Genomic DNA, 19358 nt, shown 5'->3' with positions numbered 1-19358 from the left:
AGATCCCAGAGTTGGCCTTTTCCAGGTTCCGTCAACAATGTCGTCTGGCGGGACCTAGGGGAAGAGCCTTCTCTGTGGCGGCCCCAGCTCTCTGGGAACAACTCCTCCCAGAGATTAGGACTGCCCCCACCCTCCTTGTCTTTCGTAGACTCCTGAAAACCCACCTATGTCGCCAGGCATGGGGAAATTGATATACCCCTCGGCTGTTCTGTTTTATGTATCATTTGTTTGGGCTGTATGATTGTTTTTAATAGGAGTTTTAAAATTGTTTTTTTAAACTTGAAATGCCAAAGAAAGGAGCCATATGTTTACTTAGGAAATAAAATATTTAATTCATAAAATGTACATTTCAATGAGGCAATGCTAAAATTCCCAGCAATTTCCAAACTACCAAAGGGCAATGTATTATGGCTATACACAAAAATGCAGTTTCCTACCGAATTAAAAGGCACAGTATTTCAGAAGTGCCACCAAAATCATTCCTGGTGGCCTGCAGCTAGAGAGAATAAGAACATATGACGTTTTCTTGGCCCTAGGATTTGGCTCAAGCAAAATGTGAAAGGTCTCTTGGTCAAGGCTGGTGGGCTTTCCATCACTCGGCTCCCTCTTCCCTGGTCAAGGGAAAAAAACCTGCTCTTTTCTTTCCTTGAGCTGCTCTGTACAATTGCCTCAGTTGGCCTTCTCCTTTCTTCTCATCCTGGAGGTATGTCCACTTTGGGTCCAGATTCAGAACGTCCTGTTCTGTGGACAGAACCTTTTGTGTAACTTCACCATCAGCAATGGCGAATGCAAAAAAGTCAAGGGTTTTTTTAACTGCAAAGTTGCAGAAAATGGTTGAGAATATCATTTAGTGCAAAAAAAAAAATTAAACTGTTCCCTATTAGATGAAATAAAACCTGACTGCTTCTTCAAAGCACTCATAATAAAAGTTCAGTGTTCTGAACAGAGAACATGAAAGCAATATTCAGTGAGGAAGAATGAGTTGGAGAATACTCCCCAATAAATTAGGGAAAGAAGTTGTAAGTTCTTTTTCTGAACTAGGACTTTATATGACCATCAACCTTTCTTTGGACGATCTTGCCTTGTGCAGCCCAACTATTCTCCAGATCAGCAAAAGCTTATTTATGACCTTTCTGAAATATTAAAAAGTAGTTATTTAAAAAGAAGCCACCAGGCAGAATTGCAAGCTTCATCCTACAACAAAGTTATAGTTTGATGCCATTGTAGTTGGGATTGTGTCTTTCAATTTCCCTTTCTCAAGAGGATAGAGGTCTGCATTCCAACTCTGTGACAGGCTTCTGAAATTACTTCTACATTGCAAACTTCCACAAATTTGTACAACTCCATCGGTCTGAATTTTGAACTGAATAATTGGCAGGAATAACTGAATATTTTTGGTTCATCTTTTCCTGGGTCATTTATTAAGAAGATAGACCTTTCAAAGGTACTGGATTAGAAGCTAATAATAAGGAGCCTCCAAATTTGGCCACTTTAGGACTTAAGAATTCCCCAGCCAGCATGCAAGTTGCCAAATTTGGAGACCCCTGAGCTAGCTAATCTCAGGTTATTTTGAAAAGCAAAACAACTTTTAAAAACAGGATTACAAAAACAATATGCTGAGATTTTTGGAAATCAGGTACGCCTGATTATTTCATTTTTACAACCAGTTGAATCTATTCCTACTTTCTTACAGATGCTCCCTGGCCTCCCCCATTTTGATATACTATGGATAAAACCAGTTCTGATGGTTTCCTCTACCGTTGTGTCCTCGGGAGAAAGCACCACCTCTTGGTAGACGACGCTAGCACGGACAAAGCATTTGTTAGTCAGAAATAATATGTAGCATAGTTAAATGCTGGTGGATGGCACAGGACTGGGAAGCCTGCTGCAGCTCCTACACAGTATTTATAGAGGAAGCGATCCTCCAAGCTCAAGATTCTGCTCTTCACTAAAATGCATGTTTCCCTTAAACCTGCCCTCAGCTAAAGAATTTCAACAAACGCAGCAAGCACTACAATGAAACTCTTTCTGGTTGAAGAAAAGAATCATGAATCGCACATATTTAGATGAAGTCCACTTGAGAGCACTCCGAAAGAGTGATAAAATGCTTCCCTTTGTTGCTGGAAATTTCGGTGTCATCCAGTGAATCTGCAGAACAAAAGGCAATGGTCACAAACAGGGGGGGGGGGGGGGTGGTTCAAAAGGAAACATTTTAACCACCTTGGATGGGAGGCTTATTTATGAGGGCCCTTTATGAGGGGAATATAATTGACATATAAGGGGTGGACAAACAAATGGAAACACTTGGCTTTTTGGCATCACAATGTTTGAACATGTTTAAATCAATCAAAACTTGAGATATTTTTATGTGGTTTTTTAAATTAATTCTGTTATTTCATATGTTTTTTTAAACTACCTTTTTTTTAAAACAGAAATTTAAGGAAATTGGTTATAACCTTCTAGAAATGGCAGACCTCTCAGACTTTCAAAGAGTGTAACAGAAAGTTCCTGAATGTTTGGCGTTTCAAGAGGTCATGTCTCAAAAGTAATGACTTCTTTTGAAAGAGAAGGGAAAACGTCCTCAGCCAAACACAGGTCTGGTCGAAAGTCGAAGTTGTCTGAGAGGGACCGTCAGACTCTAAAGCGAATTGTTAGAGCGGATCCGCAAGACCACAGCTCCTAAAATCACTGCAGAGCTCAATAGACACGTACAGAACCCAGTTTACACAAAAACTGTTCGAAGGGAGCTTCACAAATTTGGATTCCACGGAAGAGCTGCAAGATGTTTCCATTTTTGTGTCCACCCCCTATAATTTCTACTGAGAAACATACCCATGACTCAGATTTGGACAGCCTCCCAGCTATGAAGCCAATTATAATTATGCAAAACAAGAAAGTTAGAATCTATACACTCTGAAAACTAACTTCCCCAAAGAGAAGATTAACTATGGGGTTCTAGTTATTATAATCAACAGGAAAACAAAACAGGGGCATTTTTCTGATAGACAAAAGCACACAATTTTATCTCTAGATCTCTTGATACCACCCCTTAGAATAAAACACCCCAAATAGAAAGATAGAGAAGATCCATAGATAAGAAGACAGAGAACAAATAGGGACGCAAAAGATTACATGTCACATTGCCATCAAATGATCTGTTAATAAATTCTAGAAGGAAATGTCAAAAACAGGGCTTTGTTTACAATGAATAATGAATAAAACGTAAAAGCTGATGCCATTCTAAATTCCAGACTGCAAAAGTGCCTCACCTCCGTTGGCTGGCAGCATGAGTTCAGCTGGAGGGGTGCTGCTAAGCTGCCATATTGTTTTCACCCTTTTTGGTCCTTGACCGCTACTGATTTCCACTCTCCAAATTTGAGGATGAGCACTGTAAAAAAAAAAAAGAGATAAGAATCGATAATATTAAAGAGGTGAGTATATTTGGAAAGCTCTATGGTAAAACTTAAGGGTCTCCTGCAGGTATTCAGTTCTCAAGACTATCTCTGAATGTTGTAGCTACAAAGGAAAGCTGAGAGTCTTGAACCCGAACCAGAGAGCAGTGCCTTACAGCAATTCTTGGAAATTATAGTTGGAACTAGACTCTCTCGCTTAGCACCTGAATTCACTTGCCTGAAAGGACTAAATAGGGATTGTATGAGAATTCTTTTTAATATTGTTCCATACTGATAGTGAAGGCTAGAATGAGTAGCACAGTTCTTCAGTGGTTCTCCTCCTTCACAAATGGCTGCTTCCAGTTAACTCAATGAGCAGAGGTCAAACTGTCAGCCATCTCATGAAGTGGGGCTCAGTCCTCTCTCCATTACTATTTAACACCTAGATAGAATGAGTGGGACAGATGGGCGAGGCATCCCAAATATGCGAATAATATCTCCAAAGTAGGCTGACAGGAGACAAGTAGAAACCCTCACATGCTACCTGGAGACTGCTAGGTCTGAATAGGAATGCTAGGGGAAGAGCCTTCCCTGTGGCGGCCCCCGCCCTCTGGAACCAACTCCCCCCCAGAGATTAGAATTGCCCCCACCCTCCTTGCCTTTCATAAGCTGCTTAAAACCCACCTCTGCCGCCAGGCATGGGGGAATTGAGATACACTTTCCCCGTAGGCCTTTACAATTTTATGCATGGTATGTATGATTGGTTTTTATATAATGGGTTTTTAACTGTTTTTAGTATTGGATTATTGTCATATACAGTGATCCCTCGAGTTTCGCGTCCTCGAGCATCGCGAAAGGGCTATATCGCGAGTTTTCAACCCGGAAGTAAACTCCACCATCTGCGCATGCGTGCTCTTCCACGCATGCGTAGATGGTGGAGTTTCCCCGCCGGGCAGAGGCTTCCCTGGGTCTTCCCCCTCTTGCCCCAGTAAGACCCCAGCGGCGGCGCGAGTAACGGCGTGGGCTGGCGGGCGGCACGCGCGCGGGAAACCCCAGCTCCGCTTCCCAGCTGGGAAGCGGAGCCGGCAACAGCGTGGGCGGGCGGGCAGCGCGCGCGAGCTTAGGGACACCCCACCTCCGCTTCCCAGCTGGGAAGCGGAGCTAGGGTGTCCCCATGCGCGCCGCGCGTTGCTGGGGAAAGCGCGCGTGCTTGGGGACACCCCACCTCCGCTTCCCAGCTGGGAAGCGGAGCTAGGGTGTCCCCACCGCGCGCGCGTTGCTGGGGAAAGCGCGCGCGCTTGGGGACACCCCACCTCCGCTTCCCAGCTGGGAAGCGGAGCTGGGGTGTCCCCAAGCGCGCGCGCACCCCAGGCGCGAGCAACGGGGTGGGCAGGCGAAGGGCGGGCGGCAGTGGAAGTAAAAACACCATCTGCGCATGCGCAGATGGTGTTTTTACTTCCGCACCGCTACTTCGCTAAAAATCGATCATCGCGTGGGATCCTGGAACGGAACCCTCGCGATGATCGAGGGATCACTGTACTGTTTTATTACTGTTGTTAGCCGCTCCGAGTCTGCGGAGAGGGGCGACATACAAATCCAATTAAAAAATAGAATAGAAATAGCTACCAAGATAAAGTAGCTTGGATCTGGATGCCAGCTTAAATCCAGAGACAGCTGTCAGGCACAAAGAATCAGAAGAGATCTGTGAATGGGTCAAAACTGTTTGGCTACTGCTGATCACCTGTTTATCAGAATCTCGCCAAACTGACTGCATACTCCTGAAAAACTGGAGATAAAGACCTTCATAATATGGCCTCTGTCATTTTCTCCCCTGGAGTGATTCCATGCTGGAATGTCTTTATCCCTCTCCCTTAGCTGGTAGTTCTCCCAGAATAAGTCATTATTGACTCTGAAGAAGGGAATGCTTTAACCGACAGAACTGGTCATCCCTTGGGGAATCCTGGGATTCAACTTGAATCCAACTGGAACTGCACATGGAAGTTCTAGCCATGAGGGCATGTGAATACTTCAGTCCTGAGTAGCAGTGGTGGTGGCCTTTCCTTGATTAGCCGACTCTACTCATAATCTCGTCATGGGTGGATTACTGTAGTGTATTGTATATGGGACTGTCCTGGAAGCTAGTGCAACACGTAGCAGCTCAGGGAAACGGGGGCACATTAGTCCACTCAACCCATTATAATGGGAGCTGCACTGGCAGCCTGTTAACTTCCGAGCGTAATTCAGGGTGTTGGTTGTCACCTCTGAAGCCCTACATGAAGCTGCAAACGACATGTTTCTCCAAAGCCAGTTTTAACCTTCTGCCCGACAAAGAAGCTTTGATTGCTTCTTTGCTTATTATTCCTTCTGTGTCAATTGATGGATGGTCTTTAACTCCCTGAGGATTTAACTTACTTTTGGTAAAATTCCTTCACCAAACCTGTCCGGACTGGTAGTTGAAATGCATGCTTTTCATCCAGAGGATTTTCTTTATAGTAATTGATACAAGACCTAAACAAACAAACCAATTCTTAGAAATATATTAGAAAACCTATATAGATTACAATGTAAATCAAACTTAGTGGCATTTTCAGATTTCTGTTCAATACATACAATTATATTTATAGTTAACATATATTTATATTTAATATTATAAATAGCAATTTAGATAGATACTATGATGAACATACAAAAGAAGCACGTAAGTGAACACAATGGAGACTCATGTCTCTAACAGCCTTCAAGAAGGCTGAACTGAATAAAAAGCAAAAAAATACTAATTATACCCAAGTGGAGAACTTTACCCACAAGTATCCCATATGAGCCAAAGAACAAACAAATCAAAAGTGGGCAAAGCTTGGCCAAAAATTAAAGTTGATTTCATTTTTCATATTTATATTAAATCAAATGCAATACACACAGTCACTTTACTATCATATCAAATAGATTTCTATTCTATATCAGATTAAGTTTTCACTTTGGTAAAAAATAGGGATACACAAGTCTCAAAATATTTGTTCTGACAATTGAGAAGTCTTTTAAGTCTGAAAGGCTTGTTTTCAGGGATTCTGAGTTTTAAACCCTGGCAGAAAATGGGTCTCACATCCAGTGTTCTCTCTAAATTTTTTGGGGGGTGAGCGGAAAAGTATAGTGTCTGAGCAGCAGTCCCTTCGGGACTGGGCGGCACAGAAATAATAATAAAATTTCCCTCTCGGCTTCTGGGCAGGTTTGGAAAACTCTGAGTTGATGATGATTTTTAAGTGAGCAATTGCTCACTGCTCAGCTTAGAGGGAACTATGCTCACATCCAGACTTTTAATGTCAAAGTGTATTCCCCACTCAACACTCCTTGGAGATGGTCTTTAAGTAGCACATATCAGGGAGAAAGCTCTATTTAGAAACAAATTGTGTGGATACTTTAGGGATATAATGGGAAGAATAAAGTTTCTTCCCTTGCCTCTTGATTTAATACAAAAATAGGAATAAAAAATGAGGCTAAGAAAGAAATACCACTCCTAAAGGATCAAAACAATTCAATACCTATTAATGTACAGGTTTTTCCCTAAATTGCTTCCTTCTGCACACTTTTTGCACAACTGTATGAAACAAAACCACCCCTAACATCACATTTATTCACGGGTACCCTCTTAATAAGAGAAAGTTGCTGGCAAGCTATTACTGTGTCAGAAAGATGAGGTTGTCATGTTCTAGTTTGATAAGATCAAAGCAGTTGTTCAAAATTTCCAAAATGTGGTGTAGTTTCTGGATACGATGAATCTGTTCCTGAAGACCTACTGAAGTGGACATGAAGTAATCCTTTGAAAGAGATAACAGAGAACAAGGATCAGGAGGAATTGACACCATCCCTAATCTTAAACCAGATGCTTGCTTTCCTAAGGATTGGGTAAATAACAATATGTAGACAGCCTCACTTGCAAAAACCCAGTAAAAATCTCCCCAGTGCCCTCCACACCAGACATGTCACTATTCAACTCTCAAGTAGAGGTAGTCTTCGACTTATAGTGATATTTAGCAACCATTCAAAGTTACAATAGTGTTGAAAAAGTGATTTTCCCTCCACTTTTAACCACTGCCCCATCTCCAGGGTCATGTGATCAAAATCCAGGCACCAGCAAGGTCCCAGAGTCATGTGATTGTTATTTGCGTCCTTCCTCACTGGCTCCCAACAAGCAAATTGGGGAATGGTGGTACCTCTACCTAAGAACGCCTCTACTTAAGAACTTTTCTAGATAAGAACTGGGTGTTCAAGATTTTTTTGCCTCTTCTTAAGAACCAATTTCAACTTAAGAACCCGAGCCCGGAAACATCTCCCAGGAAATTTGAGGCGCAGTGTAAGGGAGTCAGCCTCGCACCGGGTGTATGGGAGGCGCATGCTCCTCCTTGTTGTCTCAGAGTCCCTCTTTTTTTAAAAAAAAAAAAGCCTTAAAGTTTGGGATTTTTTTTATTCCCCTCACCTCACCTTCTTCCTTCGGCAGCGACTGCCCTCCTCCCACCCACATTCCGAGCTTTTATTTCTTTCCTAATGGGTTTGCACACATTATTTGCTTTTACATTGATTCCTATGGGGAAAATTGCTCCTACTTACAAACCTTTCTACTTAAGAACCTGGTCACGGTACGAATTAAATTCTTAAGTAGAGATACCACTATACTTAATGGTCTTGTGATTCATTTAATAACGGTAGCAAAAAAGTTCATAAAATTGGATGGGACTCATTTAACAACCATTTTGCTTAGCAATGGAAATTCTGGTCCCAGTTGTCGTCATAAGTAGAGTACTTGTTATATAATATTACTTGGAAAGTGGGGACTATGACTTACCAAATGAGTCCGTATGGCAAATTCCTTGCCTGAAACACAAAACATAATTTGCATCACGATTTCATACAAAATAAATGCTAAAAGCTGCAATGAAAGCTGGAGAGAATGACATTGGCCTCTATATTTGCGTTATTGGAACCATCTGAAAAACTGAAATAAAAACTGGAATTAGGAGACAGCTAAAGAGTTTCATCTTCCCTAGTTCAGAGGCTGGCAGGAGAAAGTGACTGTGGGGAGGGATCCAGTAATGTCAAATAATCAAATTTGTTCAGGAAAAGAATTTTATTTGTTAGTTTGTAAATTAAATCAATACAATTTGATGTCTGATAAGTAATTTGCTCACCATTGGTAGTAGTTGACAAGATAAGATCTATTTTTTACAGAGAAAGATAAATCATTTGGACACAACTGCCCAGAATCAGGAATCAGGTACACAACATACCCACAATCAGGTACACAACATACCCACAAAATAGCTGATATAGTCTTTCTTCATTTTATCCACGCCTATTTCTAGAAGCATTTGAATGGGAGAATCTCCGTCAAGAGAAACTGTTTCCATCTTTCCATGATAAGATTGCTTGATCAATTTGCTCAGTAAGCTGTTACTTTCTTGATGAATCTACAAAGACAGCAAACATTTTACTTAGCTCCTACTGTTCTATATATGTACATACATACATTCGACACAAAAATATGTAACCCTTCCCTGGTGCAGAGCTGAAGGGATTGGATACTGTAGCCTAGAGGATAATTCTCTGCCTTACAAGGCAAAGGTTGCAGGTTCAAGTCCCAGTGGGTATGGCTAGCTGATGAGGCCAAAATAAGGCCGAAATAGATCTATCCTAGTCTCCCTTAATTTTCAAATTCAACAAAAAAAACATGTGACACATACAGATAGAATTGTCGGCTATCAATAAAATTAACTGCCTTGGAAATGGCCCTGGGTTGTGCCGAGAGGCAAATAAGGAGCTGTGATGTTCCTTCAATACACCAGGGTAATTCGACACAAAAATATGTAACCCTTCCCTGGTGTAGAGCTGAAGGGATTGGATACTGTAGCCTAGAGGATAATTCTCTGCCTTACAAGGCAAAGGTTGCAGGTTCAAGTCCCAGTGGGTATGGCTAGCTGATAAGGCCAAAATAAGGCCGAAATAGATCTATCCTAGTCTCCCTTAATTTTCAAATTCAGCAAAAAAACCATGACACATACATACGTATATATATATATATATAGCTGATGAGGCCAGAACAAGGCCGAAATAGTGCTATCCTAGTCTCCCTTAATTTTAAAAATTCAGCAAAAACATGTGATATGTGTGTGTGTGTGTGTACACACATATTGTGTTTCCCCGAAAATAAGACCCTGTCTTATATTTTTTTGAACCCTAAAATAAGCTCTTGGCCTTATTGCCATGCACTCAAAAGCCTGATTGGGCATATTTTCTTATTTGGGAAGAGGAACAGGCTATATATACTGAAATATATCAAAATAACCATTTAAATAAATCTAAATCAAACACTACATAAATTATATATTTTAAGTGTACAAAAAACCCCCATTCTGCTCCCACCATTCAAACAAAATATAGTTGCCAACAACCATCCCCGGGAGTAGCAAAAATCTCATATTAAGCTCAGTTTGGAAGAGAATCAGAAAGAGAATCAGAGAATCAGAAAGACTAGAATATTTGAAAGAATTCCTAGTGCACAGGGCTCAGATTTAATCTACGAGACTGAATAATGGAAGGAAACTGGAAAGAGGGAAGGAGTGGGTTATCCTGCCCAAGCCTCAGAAGCAAATCCCCTGGAAGACAGAAGGAAAGATTATTGTCTGGAAAATGCAGGACATCAGATTAAAAACATTTCCACAAGACGGGCTTTTAATCACATGGTTGTGGCTGCCATCTTAACTTTTTGAGCACCAGCCTAGTACATATATCTGCTGTAAAGATCAGAAAGAAAAAGGAAAACAAAATAATTCTTAGTACCACATCCTAATATTATTTCTAGCAATTAAGTCTCTCTCTGTATTTTGATATATGGCAAGGTAAGACTATTTGACTAGCTTGATAATTCCTTCTAAGTCACATTCTATTTTATTATAGTTTGGCAAATAAATCTAGCATTTCTTAACAGGAGTAGACCTAAGCCAAAAGTAAAGAAACCACATGATACTGTTGTGCCATAACAGTCTGCTTCGCTGGCAACCAAAGTCCAAGGGATCTGAATTCTATTAAGTGCTTAGTATAATATTGTTGAGAAGATTTGAGGATGGAGGACCCATTAATCTCTATCAAGCAATCCCAAACGAGGGAGCTCCTAATTTCCACATTTCTCATTTAAAAACAAAAAACAATCAACAATCTATAGGACATGCCTTCTCTCCCCAGTCCCATATGGCTCTCCAGCCCTCCCCTTTCCTGAAGTGGCTAAAGCTGCCCTCTATTCACAAATCTATCTGAAAGTAGCACAACTTTAGCTATGCACAGGAAAAAATTGCCAGAGTGGCTAGGTCCAAAAATGAGAAAAGAAATGTAGCGAGGTGCTGGGCACAAAAGGTGAAAGGATGGGCGATGCATGAGGCATTCTGGGCAAAGCAGCATTGCAGAGCTGTGCAGTTCGGGTGGGTGGGTGTTGCCACCATAGTTCCCTCTAAGCTGAGCAGTGAGCAATCGCTCACTTAAAAATCATCTTCAACTCAGAGTTTTCCAAACCTGCCCAGAAGCCGAGAGGGAAAGAGTGAGAGGGAAGGAGAGAGAGAGGAAGAGAGAGAAACAGATAGAAAAAAGAGAGGAAGGAAAAGAGAAAGAAAAAGAATGGGAGTAAGGAAGAGAGAAAGAAAATCAAAATCTAGTTTGAAACTAGCTCAACTATTTAAGTGGCATTTTGATATTGATAGAGTTGCCCTATTATGAGCTCACTGTTATAGACACACAGTACAGTATTTTATTTTGAAATTCTCTGAGGCAAAACAGGGTGGGTTTTTTATTTGTTTGTTTGTTTGTTATTTCTGTGCCGCCCAGTCCCGAAGTGACTGCCGCTCAGACACTATACTTTTTCGCCCCCCCCAAAAAAAATTAGAGGGAACACTGGTTGCCACCCCACAAGACAGGGGGAAGGGTAGCCAAAAATGCAGAGATTGGGGGGGAGGGGAGGTAGAGAAGGTAGGTTGAGTGGATTTGAAGTGCCGCTGTGCTCATAAGGGCAAGTGGGCTGCCAAGTGCTTGAATTCTGATCACGTGACAAAGAGGTGTTGCAATTGCTGTAAATTGGGGCCCAGGATGTTAGCCCATTTTTTAAGTGCACATCCTAATTTCAAATGGTCACTGAACAAATGGTCATAAGTCGGGGAATACCTGTACCTGCATTCAACTTAGATTTTGATTTGATTCTGCCAAGTTCTTGGTCCTAATTTTGCCCTTGGTTTTAAAGAATGCATCATTTTGCACATCACATCAATTCCTGGTCCGAAAAGGCTGGGCACACTGAAATATGCTCTGCCTGCATTCCAGGTTCATTACTCCTACTCACCCATGTCTGCAGTTCTCCGTGCTGCAGGGCTCTTATTACCAGTGACAAACACTTCACCAGCTCCTCATGCGAAGCAACGTCTTGGGGGAGAAAAGTCAAGTATTAAATAAAGCAGTAACCAAACTCAACGTAGACCAGGTGAAAGAATAGAAATCCTTCCCTGGTCTCCTTAAAGACTGAGCATCTCACCATGTTTTGAGAGAACCTAGAAACATACATACTTCTGCAGATATTACACCACAGCAGTTCAAGGAAGTCAAGGTCTCCGCGCTGACTAAAAAGTTTTTTCATGGAACGAATGACTGCAGCAGTGTTATCCTGGAGAACCAGCAAAGGGAAAATGAATTTCAAATTTCAAAATGAAACTGGAATTACTATTTTAGCTATTTATTATTTAATTTATTCATTCATTCGATTTTTTATGCCATCCTTCTCCTTAGACTCATGGCGGCTTACAACATGTTAGCAATAGCATCTAAATGTCACAGTTCGAAGAAATTTTACAACCATGTATTTACAATAATAAGAAAACTAGAAAGTGCATTAAAAAGCTATGAAAGTGGCAGGAAATATAACACTCTTTTGTCATCAACCCTCCAAGAAAATAATTGACACCTCTAATATAACTTTTCCCATTTCTAGTTAAGTTTAGAGGCATTGAGTAACTGAATGACCAGTGAACAAGGCAGTCGCTAAACAACTATTATTTATTTATTTATTTATTTATTTATTGGATTTCTATGCTGCCCCTCTCTGAAGACTCGGGGTGGCTTACAACATTATTATTATTATTATTATTATTATTATTATTAATTAGATTTGTATATAAGAAACAATAAAATACAATGACAAATCTAATTAATTAACTAATTAACTAAGCTAAAATCTCTAATATTTTAAAAATCAATCATACACACTCAGACCTATCATACATAACATTCATTGGCCAGGGGGCCTGAGATCTTATTGCCCCAAGCCTGGCGACATAAATGAGTACTCTTACAGAAGGCGAGGAGGGTGGGGGCAATGCGAATCTCCAGAGGGAGCTGATTCCAGAGGGCCGGGGGCCCTCACAGAGAAGGCTCTTCCCCTTGGCCCTACCAAGTGACATTGTCTGGTTGACAGGGCCCAGAGAAGGCCACCTCTGTGGGACCTAACTGGTCGCTGAGATCCACACAGCAGAAGACGGTTCCGCAAGCAATCTGGCCCAGTGCTATGTAGGGCTTTATAGGTAATCACCAACACTCTGAATTGGGTCTGGAAACCAATCGGCAAGCAATGCAATATGTGGAGAGTTGGAGAAACATATTTGTATTAAGTTTGGAAATAGGTTTCCCGAACGGATGCCTGTTAGTTTTGCCATTCTAGCTAAGACAGACCTTCAATATTGGGCAGTCTTCAGTTTGCATCCAAGGTAAAATATTATGTCAATCTAGAGTTCTAAGGGAATTTCCCCCCGCACACTATCTTACCAAATACCTTAGTATCATCTTCATTTGATGACTTCAGTCCATCTACTTTATCTTTTAAATCTAAAAAAAACCAAAAAAACATCAGCTTTAATGTAATGGAACATACAGTGGTACCTCTACTTAAGAACTTTTCTAGATAAGAACCGGGTGTTCAAGATTTTTTTGCCTCTTCTTAAGAACCATTTTCTACTTAAGAACCCGAGCCCGGAAAACTTTCCTGGGAAATTTGAGAGCGGCATGAAGGCCCGGCCAGTTTCCTGCCATTCTACCCTGGGTTTCTCTCGCTGGCGCAGTGTATGGGAGGCAGCCTCGTGCTGAGTGCATGGGAGACGCATACTCCTCTTCGCCGCCTCAGAGACCCTCTTTTTTTAAAAAAAAGCCTTAAAGTTTTGGATTTTTTTGATTCCCCTCACCTCACTTTCTTCCTTCGGCAGCGACTCCTCCTCCTCTTCCTCCTCCCACCCAAATTCTGAGCTTTTATTTCTTTCCTATTGGGTTTGCACACATTTTTTGCTTTTATATTGATTCCTATGGGAAAAATAGCTTCTACTTAAGAACATTTCTACTTAAGAACCTGATCGTAGAGGTACCACTGTACTTTGTTCTAATGCAGCTTTGGCTGGAAGGAACAATTCCTGAACATATCAATTCGTGATGATGTGGCACACTTGCCTCCACTTATTTATTTATTAGATTTGTATGCCACCCCTCTCCGTAGACTCGGGGCGGCTAACAACAGTAATAAACAGCATGTAACAAATCTAATGTTTAAAATAATTAAAAAACCCTTATTAAAACCAAACATAAACACAAACATACCATGCATAAATTGTATAGGCCTAGGGGGAAAAGGGTAGTTCAGTTCCCCCATGCTTGATGGCTTACGAAAGGCAAGGAGGATGGGGGCAATTGTGATCTCCGGGGGGAGCTGGTCTCATATGTGGTGTTTTCCATTTGGGATTAATGTGCTGTGTGAATCCAGCCACTCAAATTTATTCAGCAAACCAGGTGTGCAATGCAATCTCAGCCATTACCCCATATTTCAGTTAAGACTTCAAGGGAGTTATTTCCAAAATGCTTAGCATTACCTTTCAAAAGTTTCTGTACTAGTTCAACAGCAGACTTTCCTCCCAGGTCCTTTGGCCATTTTATTAGTCCATTCTTCAACGTCTCAGCCAAACTCTAACACCATCATCCCAAAACAAGCAAGTGTAAAGTTATGGCTTGACATAGCAGAGTGCAACACACATTGTCATACATGGCTATTTAATACATAAATATCCAATTAAGGGGGGTTGCGCTTAAGTAGAATATAATATGTATACTCGTTGTATACCCTGTTTCCCCCAAAATAAGACATCCCCTGATAAATAAACCCAATTGGGCTTTTGAAGTGCATGGCAATAAGGCCAAGAGATTATTTCAGGATTCAAAAAAATATAAGGCAGTGTCTTATTTTCAGGGAAATACAGTATGTAATAGACGTTTGTGCGCGCACACACACAAAATAAAAATGCTACTGAAATTACCAGGACATTTAACTATTGACACATTAAAAACATTCATTTAAAGCATGTTTAACAATTCTACACTGATTCCATTTCATTACTCAGCTAAGGAATATTTTCTGACTGGGAAATAACGTTGCAATACTCACCAAAAGAAACTGCAGTTCTCTGTCTGTCTCATATACAGAACTCAAGGGGCTCCCAGAGGCCATCTGAACTGTCTGAAATTTTCAAAAACAAAATGATTCATATCTAAATCTCTATTTATAAATATGTGATCCTCTCTATATAGGGCCTATGCCTAGAAAGAATGAATCATTTACTTATATTCATTATTTCTTGAATTGCCTGTTTTGAGATTAGAATATTTTATAACAAGGTCATTTGAATACCATAGTTTTTAGTGTATAAGACACACTGGTGTATAAGATGCACCTGGATTTTAGAGGAGGAAAACAAGGAAAAAGTTATTGTGAACTAAATGGTGTGGTATTATATTGTTTAATAAAATACCAGTGTAGCAGAATACCGTATTTTTCGCTCTATAAGACGCACCTGCTGATAAGACGCACCTAGATTTTAGAGGAGGAAAATAGAAAAAAAATATTTTGAGCCAAAAAGGGGAGAGGAAGAGAGGAAGGAGTGAAAGAAGGGAGTGAGGGAGGAAAGAAGGGAGGAAGGAAAAGGAAAGCAAGAAATGGAGGGAGGAAAGGAAGGAAGGAAGGAAGGAAGGAAGGAAAGAAAGAAAGAAAGAAAGGGGGAAGGAACAGGAACAGAGGAAGGAAGCAAGGAAACTTATGAAAGGGGAGAGTAAGAGAGGAAGGACTGAAGGGAGGGAGGGAGGGAAGAAGGTAGGAAGGAGAAAGAAAAGAAGAAATAGAGGAAGGGAAGGTAAAAGAGAGAAAGAAAAAGAGCAAGAAAGAAAGCAAGAAAGAGAGAAAGAAAATGAAAGAGAAATAAAAATAGAGAAGGGGAATGAAAGAAATGGAAGGAGGGAAGGAGGGAAGGAAGGAGAGAAAGCAAGAGAAAGAAAGAAAGAGAAAGAAAAAAGAATGAAAGAGCAAGAGAGCAAGAGAGAAAAAGAAAGAAAGAAAGAAAGGCAACTTCAAAGAAAGGCTCACTGAGCATCTCTCACTCTCTCTCTCTTTCTATCCCTCTTTCTTTCTTTCTCTTCCTTTCTCTCTCTCCTCTTCCTTTATCTCCTCTCTCTCCCTCCCTCTTTCTCTCCCCCCTCTCTCCCCCTTTCCCTCTCTCTTTCTCTCTCCCTCTCTTGCTATCTCTCCCCCCTCTTCCTCTCTCTTTCTCTCCCCCCTTTCCCTCTCTCTTTCTCCCTCTCCCTCTCTCTCTCCCCCTCTCTCTTTCTCTCTCCCCCCCTTTCTCTCACTCTCTCTTTCTCACTATCTTGTTGTCTGTTGCTCTCACTCACTCTCGTTCTCCGTTCTTCTCAGCGGTGGCGCGCGCACGCCCTGCCCGCCTCACCTTTGCCGAGAGCTCTCAGCAAGGGGGTTGTAGGAGAGGCGGGGCCGGCGGCAAAGGTGATATTCAATGTCGGGGGCGCACGGGCGGTTGCACGCGCTCCCTATCTCCCTGCTAGCCCACTCGGAATATTCAAAATAAGAAAAGCCTTTGCCGGCGAAGGTTTTTCTTATTTTGAATATTCCGAGTGGGCTAGCAGGGAGATAGGGAGCGCGTGCAACCGCCCGTGCGCCCCCGACATTGAATATCGCCTTCGCCGGCCTCCGCTGAGAAAAGCCTTTGCCGGCATTTCCTCTCGGCGCAGCGGCGGGCGGAGAGAGGGAAGGGGGGGCAGCGGCGTCCCTCCTGGCCTTGGCGGGCCGCCCGACCCTCCCCACCTCCTGCAAACGCGGCGGGCGGCGGGGGGAGAGCGAGGAGCCGGTTCCGGCAGGCGCGGGGCTTGGCTGGCTGGCTGGCGGGGGGAGCGCCGCTGGTGGTGAGGAGGGAGACCCTCCTCCGGGAGGGAGGGGGCCAGGCAGCAGCTAGCCAGCCAGCCGGCGGGATGGCGCTTCCGAGTTCGCAGCCTCCCCCCCCACCCTGCCTGCATCTTCGCTCCATAAGACGAGGCTGATTTTTCTTCCTACTTTGGGAGGAAAAAAACTGCGTCTTATGGAGCGAAAAATACGGTACTTTTTACAACCATGTATACTGTTTAAAATCATGTACACTTTTTAAAACCATGTATACTTTTCACAGTTAGGGCTGCAGACGAGGATAGGCAGCGTCTTTCACCTGGCCCCCAGAAAGACCTTCAATGGTGTGTTTTTACAGGCACTCAGCTTCTCCAAAGGGGAAGTGTGGTAAAAAAAAGCCCATTTTATTTGCAGAGTGGCCTCTGGTGGACCCCTAAACAGATAAAATCAATTTATGTGTGTGTGTGTGAATAAGAATAATCCAAATCTGCTCGGAGGGAAAAGTTCCATATGAGTTAAGATCAGGCCGATTCATCAGCTCGCTGTTTGTCCCTCGGCGGCATCCTTACACCAAACCCTGCGCGGGGAAGTAGCCTGCGGAGAGGAGCCACCGCATCAGCAGCAGCGGCGGTCAGCAGCAGCAGCCTTCCTGTAGTCTGGTGGTGGCGGCTTCTTGTGCAATTTGGCAGCGGTGGCCAGCGCCAGCTCTCAAACCGTGTGAAGTCACCACGGGAATGCTGCTGCCGCCACTGCTCACCACCACCCAACTCCCCCCCAACATTCATTGTATAAGACGCACCTAGGTTTTGGCACGTTTTTTGGAGGTAAGAAGGTGCGTCTTATGCACCGGAAAATACGGTACTACCTCCCTCACCCTGTTCACAATTCAATGATTGCTAAATTAGAAGCAATGTTTCAGCATCTGTTATTATTATAGTATTGAAACTGTTGCTTTCCTTACCAGCAGAGCAGCAGAGGAGAGGGGAGGGGTCTGCAACATCGTTTTCACACTCTCCCAAGCAAAATCTATATATATATTTCTTTCCAATGAAATGAGAGAGTCCTCCTGAGTCAAAGAGTCCAGTGAAGTGGATTCAAGAAATTCATAACGGGCAAAGCCTGTTATTGTCAGCTGAGACACAAGAGAGTTTACAGGTTTAGCCAGCCATGCTGAACATCTACAGCCATGATAACATCACATTTTATAAATTACCTTAATCAGATTAAGAGTACAATAATAAAGATTCCCTGAAAATCACACTGAAAACCAAAGCCTTTGCATTCAGCATATAATGATCCAGCACATATTATATTCAAAGTTATTGTGCTATGTAATAAAACACTATATACTATACTTTTAGAACATTTTCATATATTTTATATAGTATATTGGTTGAGAATAAAAATTAAGATAAACATACATCTGAGGCATGATGTCTCGTTCTATGCTTTTCTTTCAATTCTTCCAAGGCAACAGAATTATTATTTGACATGGGACCTAGGGGGGAAAATGAATTAAAAGAGGGCTATCTAATTATCAAAAACCTGATAAAAAGCTTTAGTTTCATTTTTAAAATATTCTAGTATTAATTTTATTATTCCTATCAGTAGTTAAAATGCAAGTGAAGAATACTGTATCTAAAATTGTAATCAGCACATAACATATCTCAATTAATCTTTATGTTTGAGATAGCAGAGAAAAACATACATCCAAAAGTAGAGATATTTCCAGAGGCTACTCTAAATAACCAATCCTACTACATTTGCTAAAACAGGTTTCATTTTCATTTTAGAAGAACAATATACCCTAGATCCATGATGATGAACCTATGGCACGCGTGCCACAGGTGGCACGTAAAGCAATATCTACCAGCACATGAACTTTGCCCTAGCTAAGCTTCAGCATGTACATCTGATTTTTGGCTCACAAGAAGGCTCTGGGAGGGCCTCTGGGAAGGCGGGGGTGGGTGGTTGTTTTTTGCCCTTTCCAGGTTCCAAGAAAACCTCTGGAGCCCTGGGAGGGGGCCATAGGTTCATCATCATGAAAATGAAACCTGTTTTAGCAAATGTAACAGGATTGGTTATTTAGAGTAGCCTCTGGAAATATCTCTTTTGGATGCATGTTTTTCTCTGCTACCTCAAACATAAAGATTAATTGAGATATGTTATTACTTGCTGATTACAATTTTAGATACAGTGAAAAACAGGCCTACTGAACCTGGTGGATGTCGGGAAACGGGCTGTTTCCAGCCTTTGGTGGGGCAAGAGAGGGCGTTTTCGCCCTCCCTAGGCTCCAGGGCCTACCAGAAGTCAGGAAATGGGGGAGGAAAGGTTATGCACACATGCGCAGAAAGGCAGCGTGCGGGGAGCATAAAATTGCGTGTAAAAAAAAGCGCACTCACTTTCGGCACCCGAGAGAAAAAAGGGTTTGCCATCACTGACCTAGATTCTGATTTTAAAAAAACAATTAGTGGATTTTTCCACTTATGATGGAACCTCCCACCCCAGGCCAAAACCTTACCACCGCAATCCCAAAGGGCTTTTTCAAAAGGCAACTGGACTGTTTTTCCTTGAAGATGTTTCACTCCTTATCCAAGAAGCTTTTTCAGTCTTCTTTCTTTCTGTCTTCAAGGAAAAACATAGTCCAGTTGCCTTTTGAAAAAGCACCTTTCAGACAACCATGATCT

General features: G+C 42.0%; 1 protein-coding gene across 2 annotated transcripts in view; it reads right to left on the bottom strand.

Moving 5' to 3' along the window:
- Positions 1 to 307: 307 nt before the first annotated feature.
- Positions 308 to 19358, bottom strand: part of ZWILCH (zwilch kinetochore protein) — a 25411-nt gene continuing 6360 nt past the window's right edge. For both annotated transcript variants that reach the window (XM_070763491.1, XM_070763492.1), the window contains exons 6-18: positions 18093 to 18169; positions 17633 to 17803; positions 14893 to 14964; positions 14324 to 14417; positions 13243 to 13295; positions 11985 to 12081; positions 11764 to 11843; positions 8695 to 8851; positions 8230 to 8258; positions 7068 to 7204; positions 5805 to 5900; positions 3270 to 3388; positions 308 to 2148 (exon numbers count right to left, since the gene is read on the bottom strand). In XM_070763491.1, the coding sequence (XP_070619592.1) occupies positions 2063 to 2148; positions 3270 to 3388; positions 5805 to 5900; positions 7068 to 7204; positions 8230 to 8258; positions 8695 to 8851; positions 11764 to 11843; positions 11985 to 12081; positions 13243 to 13295; positions 14324 to 14417; positions 14893 to 14964; positions 17633 to 17803; positions 18093 to 18169 (1268 nt within the window). In that variant the 3' untranslated portion in view covers positions 308 to 2062. The remainder of the gene's footprint in view (positions 2149 to 3269; positions 3389 to 5804; positions 5901 to 7067; positions 7205 to 8229; positions 8259 to 8694; positions 8852 to 11763; positions 11844 to 11984; positions 12082 to 13242; positions 13296 to 14323; positions 14418 to 14892; positions 14965 to 17632; positions 17804 to 18092; positions 18170 to 19358) is intronic.

This window comes from Erythrolamprus reginae, chromosome 10 (genome assembly GCF_031021105.1).
Source record: "Erythrolamprus reginae isolate rEryReg1 chromosome 10, rEryReg1.hap1, whole genome shotgun sequence".
NCBI classification, from domain to species: Eukaryota; Metazoa; Chordata; class Lepidosauria; order Squamata; family Dipsadidae; genus Erythrolamprus; species Erythrolamprus reginae.
The sequence above is the reverse complement of the archived record's forward strand: the minus strand, read 5'-3'. Positions and strand labels throughout refer to the sequence as shown.